Source organism: Tupaia chinensis, unplaced genomic scaffold, assembly GCF_000334495.1.
Source record: "Tupaia chinensis unplaced genomic scaffold, TupChi_1.0 Scaffold000493_1, whole genome shotgun sequence".
Lineage (NCBI taxonomy): Eukaryota > Metazoa > Chordata > Mammalia > Scandentia > Tupaiidae > Tupaia > Tupaia belangeri.
In genome coordinates, this window is record NW_006160005.1 from 1,168,378 (window position 1) to 1,176,566 (window position 8,189).

Here is an 8,189-nt window from a genome sequence, read left to right on the forward strand (position 1 = left end):
TCCTGCCCAGCGGGCTGCAGGCTCAGGTCTCCGTCCTGGGATGCTTGCACCCTGTCTTGTCACAGCTCAGGAGCGGGGCCCTCCACCTCCCTCCTAGGGCCAGGCCCACCTGCAGTGTGCGGCCGGGTGGCTGGCGTGGCTCTGTGGCACCTGCTGTGTTGGTGGGTCTCAGCGTCAGCCTGACCGTTCAGAGCTTGCCTCCTGGAGGTTTCTGCGGGCACTAGGTGGCTTTTCTGGTCTAAGCGAGGCCTGGTACAGGGCCCAACTTCCTGATAAGCCGTGGGACCAGGCATCTGTGTGTATTGTTGTCAATAAAATCACCCAAGACTGACCTCCACGGTGAGGGCTGGGGGCCGCCCCTGTTCTCCTAAAGGTGCGGAGGCAGTTTCTGGGGGTCTCAGATCTGCCCCCCACCTGAGTGTGCCATCCCCATCCACCAGGACTCAGGCTCTATTCGATCTGGAATATAGGGGGCAGAGGAAGGGCGGACATGGCAGAAGTCAGAGGGGTTCATGGTCACTCACTGGAGAAAGTGAGTCCCCGCCCCTCCGAGACTTCTGTTCAGAGGAGGAAGCTGAGCTCCATTCCTGGCAGCTGAGTTTCTGGACAGCGGAGACTGGCTGAAGCGCCTTGCCTGTATCAAGCACGGGTTAGGCCCACAAGGCACTATTCTAGGCAGAAAGAATAACCGAAATAAAGCACATGCTTTTATCAGGCCCTGACCTTCTGTGCACTCAGTCCCATCTGCCCATGAGAAAACGCCTTAGCTTGTGAGATGTGAGCCCCTGGGCACCCGGCCACACGGCAGACATGTCTCTGGGCAGGTGAGAAACCTCCCTGTGGGTGGATTGTTAGCCCCTTGGAGGCCATCCTTCCCCACTCAGGAGTTGAGGTCAGAGGGGAGCAGGGTCTGGGTAGGCACATCATAAGGGCAGAGAGGCCTGGGGAAGACCCCCGTGGCCACCCTGGGGCTCAGCCAAGTGGATAGCCACTCGCTCCTGCCTTCTCCCCACTCCTGTCCCTCCAGGACAACCTGGAGCCACCATCAACCTCCCAGTCTGAGTAAGAGGCAGCTTCTAAAGGCAGCAACATGGCACGCCCAGGACCCTGCTGCCAGGGTCTTTTCCTCCCCGACTTTCCTGTTCTTAAGCCACGGAGTGGGAAGGGGGCACAGGAGGTTGGGAGGAGTCTGTGTCTGGCTTATTCTCAGGTCAAAACTAATGTCTTCTTTCCTCGTTTTCTCTTCCTCCCTGTCCGGAACCTCACAGAGATCCCCGTAGCACCACCAACCACTGCGGCCAGTAGCGTGGAGGAGCCTGAAGGTAAACTGCCCCCGTAGCTTCTCACTCTGGCTGTGCGTGGGGCGGGAGACGGGGTAGCGGGAGGGGGATGAGGAGGCCCGGGCTCCTCTGGAACCAGCATCTGGGCCCTGCGTGGCGTGAGCTCTAATCCCAGGCTGCACGGTCCAGGAAGGGGCCGGAGGGCACTTTTTGTGTGTCTTTCCTCTGCAAATAAAAAACGTGCTAGTTTTGGGACCAGGAGGTGACATGGTGGTTAAGGCACTGGATTCCTACATGACTAACCACAGTTGGAGTTCCAGACCAGGTGGCTTGAAAATCATGACAAATAAATGTATAACTAAATACAGGTTCTTTTTTAAAAAGTTTAAAAAAAAATACAGTTACGTTTAGTGGTACCTTCTTCCCAAACCTGGAACCCAAAATGTTGAGCCCCTCTTACTTGTCCCCCCTATGCCAGCAGTTAGCGTAATGGCTATGTCGCTGGACTCCCACGTAGTCGAGCAAGGTTTGAGTCCCGGACCCGGTGGCTTAAACTCACGCCAGGCACGTGTGCGTGCATGCCCAAGATCCCGAGAGGAGAATGGAGGAGAAGGGATTGCGGCGTGGCCATCCCCCCTGGGGGTGATTTCTCACTTTCTGTCTCTCTGTCTCTCTCTGTCTTTCTGGTGAGCGCACGCGCCCTATAGCAAAAACTTCTCAAGAAAAAAAAAAAAAAGAGGCTGCCAACCCAGCCCAACGGTACCCAAACAAGGTTGCGAAACTTTTCTGGGGCTGCTGAGGAGGAAGGAGCCGCAGGCTGGGCATGACAGAGGTGCCCTTCAGCACAGCGGTCTACAAAGATTTCAGGGGTTCTTGTGAGCTGGGATGGGATGAGAGTCATATGTTCACTGTCACTCACCTCTTGCTGAAAATGGAGCATTTTCTCCACCCGGAAGGTAGGCTCCAGGCCTGGTGGTCAGCGTGCCCACTGCCGGTGCCCCAGGAAACACCACGGCCGTTACACATCATGGTTCTAGTTGGTGTGGCTATCGCAAAACAGTGTTTTAGGCTTGTTATTGGTTCAAGGTGACAGAAGCAGCCAGACCTGCTGCTAGACCCTGAAACTAGAAGCAGATCCCTGACGTAAGTGCACCGTCACCCTGGGTTTCTTAAAGACGGCTAGGTGACCGTACTTCGGTATTACTGGTTTCCAGCGTAGTCCTATCATTTACTTTTATCTTTGAAATATATTATTCTGAAAAAGGGGCCGTGGACTTCACCACTCTTGACCTAGAAAAGGTTGTTCAGCCTGGGTTTGGGCACATGGAAGGCCCAGAGCCTCGCTGGGTGGGATGCAGGCTGAGGCTACCCCGGCCTGGACGCAGTTCTAATTTCGGGGTCACATGGGGCTTTTGTGTACTGGTATTTGGAGGAGTCGGAATGGCGGGCAGAAAGAGCAATAGTGGGGAGCCCCGTCATGGACACGTATGCTGGCTCTGGGGACCCTTTTCCTTCCAGACAGGACTGTGGGGAGATGTGGGGAGCTGGCAAACCCAGAGGGCTGCCCAGATATCTGAGGATAAAGACTCTGGACCTGGTGGTGCATTGCCAGTGCCCTCGGAACCGGAGAGGCAACAGGCTCAGAGCATGCACGAGCCTCGTCAGCAACAGCCCTGGCATGGAAAGGGCCAGAGCTGCATCTCGGGGAGTACTGGGGACCACGCGGGGAAATCCGTAGTTTGGCCCTGGGTGGTTTGTAGAGTCTGGAGGAACCTTTGGTGGAGCTGCACGGAGGACATGGCGATGAGAAGGCCTTGAGAGGAGCAAGCAGCACCCAGGTCCTGGGGGCCCAGGCCAGAATGAGGAAGCTGTCTCTGGGTCTCACAGGTCAAAGCATCATTCAGATGAGAGCGGCGGCAGGGTGGGCAGGCTGGAACGCGAGCTCTCACAGGGAATCCTGGCCTCGCTCTCCTCGCTGTGTGTCATCTGCTGCCCCCCCTGCACGGGGGCTTCAGGCTGAGCGCATGAGCGGGTGGGTAGGCGGGGTAGGAGGGGACAGGACTTCTGAGCAGGCGCCATATTTGCAGCGCTGTCAAAGGCAAGACAGAAAGATTTTTTTTTAAAGTGTGTTTGTTTATTTCTTCAGAAAGAGAGAGGGAGGGAGAGAAAGACAGGCAGGCACTCCCAGCAGGGTCTTCATGCCTCCATCCACCCCCAGCCTCAGCCAGTCAGGACCGCGGGTGTCCGTGCGCCTGTGTGCACAGCAAGTCCTCCGGAGGTGATCCTGGGGCCTTCCCTGGGGGCCGGCGTCACGGCACTGCGGCACTGCTGCTTCCCCGTGGCTGCCACCCAGCCCTGTCTTGACCGCTCTCACGCTCTCACTGTCTCCTCCTGTTTCTCTAGGCCTTGCATCTTGACTTTGGGTTTCTTCCGGTGGTTTTTGGCTTTGCCCCTTCCAAATCAGAGATGGGAAAAATGGGGAAAACCTTCATGAGACTTCTACAAAGCCTACAAGAAGTTGGTATGAAGTGAGCGAGGTTGCCAGCTCCATCAGACAAAAGATTACTGAGCAACTCTTGGGTTGTTGGAAAAGTCACGTGGGTCTTTGCATAGAAAAAGAGAAAAATATGTTACGACTTCCCTGACGACCCAGTACTCACAAACGCTTGTAGCATTCTCTTGGAGATGTCTTCCTTACAGTCCTTGGTTGGCTTATTGACTTTTATGGCTATTTTTTTTTTAAGTTTATTTATTTCTTTCATGAGAGAGAGAGGAAGAGAGTAAAAGGGAGGGGAGAACAGGGACCCTGACAGGGTCTTGCCATGACCCTCTCCCCAGCCTTATCACCAGCCAGGATTACTGGCGAACTCTTGGGCATGGCTGGTGCATGCAGTTGACCTGGGATTCAAACCCAGGGCCTTCCCACATAGCTCCAGTGGTCCTTCTACCACCCGCACCATCCCAGCCGGGACATCCTTTTGATTTTGTTACTGTTTATTTCCTTTCGTCATTTGGAACCCTTCACACTGTGATTTAAACTGAGTAAGCAGTAAATAAGCTCCTCATAAAGTATTTCCCACACAGAGAGAACGAGAGAACAGGTCTGAGGCTTGCATGCACGGCCAGACCCTTGCAGATGTTCTCTGTGGCCTCTCGATGCCCAAAGTCTCTGATCCTCTCTCTGGAGAAGGAACACGAGCAATCCCTGGGATGTAGGAGCTGGACCGTGGGGCCTCCCATCACAGAGAGGCTGGCTTGCTTTGTCCCAGCAGGCCAGGGCATTGTGGGCAGAAGGCCAGGAGAGCCCCTTGAAAACTGAGGCCCAGGAGCTAGTCCGTCCAAACCTGTCCACTCTTGCAGTGTTTGAATAGGGAAGGGCTCGTGCAAGGCTGTCTGTGAAAGGCTTATTTATTTTGCCTGCGTAACAGAGGAGAATTAATAAGGTAAGAATCCATTCTGAAAGCTGATGGACATAACCTCACCCTGAACTCATCTCCCTGGAGGGCCAGCTCACCGGGAACTGTTCTTTTCCTGCACCCTTAGCTAGCCCTCACAGGGCGGGGAGACGGGGAGCACAGTGATTGTGGGAGGCCTGGGGCCAGGGAGGGAAACAAACCACTCGCTGAAAGGGGGGATGCTGTGGGAGAGGCTGTAGCACCCCTCAGAGCTGAATGAGGGGTATTGGCCATTCCTGGCCCTCAGTATGTCACCAGGAAGTTCTTTATTATTTTTTTTTTTAGAGGTTTTTGCTACAGGGCACGTGCACTTTCCTAAAAGACAGAGACAGACAGAAAGCGAGAAATCACCTCCTGGGGGGATGGCCATGCTGCAATTCTTTCTCCTCTCCTCTCGGGATCTTGGGCACACACGCACACGTACCTGGTGTGAGTTTAAGCCACCGGGTCCAGGACTCGAACCACGTTCGACTACATGGGAGTCCAGCAACATAGCCATTATGCCAACTGCTGGTTCCTCTTGATTTGCATGTTGTTTGGTTTTCTGGACGCCACGTGGCTCAGCCATTTGGAGCCTGGAGATCTGGGGTCGCTCTTTCACTGGCTGTGAGGATTCCCACAAGGCCATGGGCCCTTCTTACAACCCACTGGAGAGTGAAGGGGTAGGATCAGGGCTCCTGTGCCTCCCCCATCCTGGCTGGCTGTCACCTTCCCTTGCAGAGGGCCCCGTGGGCAGAAATGTGCCTGGTAAATATTTAACAACTGGCTGGGGTAAGAGAGAGAGTGGGTTGGCAGAATTTACTGCTTTCCTTCGTGTAAATATGAAGAATCTTCAAAGTTTATAGAAAGATGTGTAATATGAATTAAAAATTATGTATAAATTCCAACATTTTTTGCACCAAGATAAACTCATACTTTTTTTAATGATAGGAAGTGCACGTGCGAGAGAGAGAAAATCCCCTCAGTCATGCCTCCATCCCCTCCCCGCCAGTGCCTCAGCTTCCCAGGGTCCTGGGTGGTCACGTGTGTGCACAGTGTGCTTTTCAGGCTGACCCAGGACCCGAACCCAGCTGCCATATGGTACCCAGCACTGCAGGGTGCTGGTGTCACCTCTGAGCCATGGCGGCTGGACCTAAACTCATACTTTAATTCCACTTTCCATGAATGTTTTGAAGCCCCTCCCACTCCCTTTGTGGCTGGTGTCAGGACTCCCAGAGTGACATCACTCAATGTCAGGCTAGGGGGAGACGCCACAGTGGGCTCTTGGAGCCCAGGGGAGCCGAGTCCACCCGCCACTGCCTGTGGGCCCTCCCCTAGAAGTGGATCAAAGAAATCCAGAGGAAGGAGGGGCCGCCGGGGAACCTTGGCTGGCCTCATCTACTGGGTGGCTGGAAAAGTCGTGATGCGTTTTTACACAGAAGGATCCAGTATCTGAAGGGGCATGGCTGCCTTTTGAGTGGAGGCTGGACCCAGAGTCTGGCTACAGGAACAAGGACCCCGTCAAGTCATGGGCTCCCCCATCTCCTGCAGGGTCTCAGTCCTGTTGGGGCCCTACGGGCACCTCATGCTAATGGCTCCAGCAGGCCCAGCCTGGGGGCAGGGGGTGACGCTCAGGGGCTCTGCAGCTGCTCAGAAAAGCCCAGCAAGTGCTCCGGAGCCTGGCAGCTGAGCCTTTCTGAGGAGCTCTACGCTCAGGTGCTGCGGGTGGGGGGACAACCTTACAGATGTCACATCTGGTGGCCTCTCAGCACCTCGGCTTTTTATTGAAGAATATTAGGTTTGTATAGGTCTGCACCGTGGAGAAGCACAGGTTACTCATGTTTCAGGCTTTTATTAAGGTAGGAGCAGGGGCCAGCTCTGTGGTAAGACAGCCCCTTGCCATATGGAGGAAGCTGGATCCCACATGGCAGTGCACTTGGAGTCCAGGCCATGGTGGGTCCGCGAGGGTGGATGCGCTCCCAGGGGCGTCAGAGAGTAGAGAATTGGAGGGAAAAGGATTGCGGTCTAACCGGATGCTGTTGGGTGGTGCTTCTCCGCCCCCTTCCTCCCTCCCTCCCTCCTTTCCTCTCTTCCTCTCTTTTTGGGACCTGCATAAGTGCCCTCTGGCATTAGAAAGAAGATGGAGGGATCAGCAAATTACATAATGGTTATGTCACTGAACTCCACGTAGTCAACTACAGTTCGAGTCCTGGACCCAGTGGCTTAAAACTCACGCTGGGCGTGTGTATGTGCATGCCCAAAATCCTGAGAGGAAAATGGAGGAGAAGGGATTGTGGTGTGGCCATCCCCCCTTGGGGGTGATGTTTTGTTTTTTCTCTCTCTATCACTCTCTCTCTGTCCTTCAGGTGAGCACACATGCCCTGTAGCAAAAATGTCTCTCTCTACAAAAAGAAAAAAAAAAATAAAGGGAGTTCAGGAATAGGTTGAGGGGGGGAACCAGCTGTTAGCGTAATGGCTATGTTGCTGGACACCCATGTAGTTGACCGTGGTTCATGGACCCGGTGGCTTAAAACTCATGCCAGGTGCGTGTGTGCGTGCCCAAGATCCTGAGATGAGAATGGAGGAGAAGGGATTGCGGCATGGCCATCCCCCCTTGGGGGGATGTCTCTCTCTGTCTGATGAGCGCAAGCGCCCTATAGCAAAAACCTCTCCAAAAAAAAAAAAAGGTATTGGGGGGATTGGAAAAGTGAGCTGATGAAACTTGAGTGCAGTATTTGAAATAAGGTAAGAATAACTCTGGGTGATTGTCAGGGTCAATGAGACGGTCCACGTAAAAGCTTATTATTATTTTTTTAAGTTTATTTATTCCTCTCTTCCATGCGTGAGAGAGGGGTCAGCACCTCAACAGGGGCCTTGTGCCTCCTCGCCCAGGTTCAGCCAGCCCTGGATGATGGGCCCACATGTGTGGTGTGTTCAGGGAGGGCTTTGGTGTGAACCCGGAACCTTCCCATGAGCATCAGCCCACAACTTCCCCGAATGCTGTATTACCCCTGTGCCACCCCCTGGCCTCCCCAGGCAAAGCTTGTGACTTAGTGATGGGCCTATGATAAGTGTTCAGTAAAGCACATAAAACAACACATAAAATATAGAAACCACAGCGTAGTGAGGGGTTGAACTGAGCTGCAGTTTCTGCCAGCTTCTCTGTCGATTTGGTGGCATGGGGACAGGTGTGGAGAGTCAGCTTGAAGTGGGGCTCTCTGTTTGTTTGCGAGAATTATTTATTTATTTAACGCCATTTGTTATTATTATTATTTTTAAAATTTGACCAGAGACAGAGAGAGAAAGAGAGAAAGAGAGAAAGAGAGAAGGGGAAAGCGAGGAAGCAAACCACCAGGTCTGGAACTTGAACCGCGGCTGACCATGTGGGAATCCTGTTCCTTTCACCACAGCGCCACCTGCTGGCCCAAAGTGGGGATCTTGAGACGAGTTGGGAAAATAGCTATTAGATATCTAG

The 8,189-nt window shown here is 53.7% G+C and overlaps 1 protein-coding gene across 1 annotated transcript in view; it reads left to right on the top strand.

Moving 5' to 3' along the window:
* The window catches only part of NTN1 (netrin 1), a gene marked incomplete at its 5' end in the record, with an annotated part of 253,366 nt that overhangs the window by 185,204 nt on the left and 59,973 nt on the right, over positions 1-8,189 (top strand). The window contains one exon of the mRNA XM_006156427.2: positions 1,269-1,322. Within this exon, the coding sequence (XP_006156489.1) occupies positions 1,269-1,322 (54 nt within the window). The remainder of the gene's footprint in view (positions 1-1,268; positions 1,323-8,189) is intronic.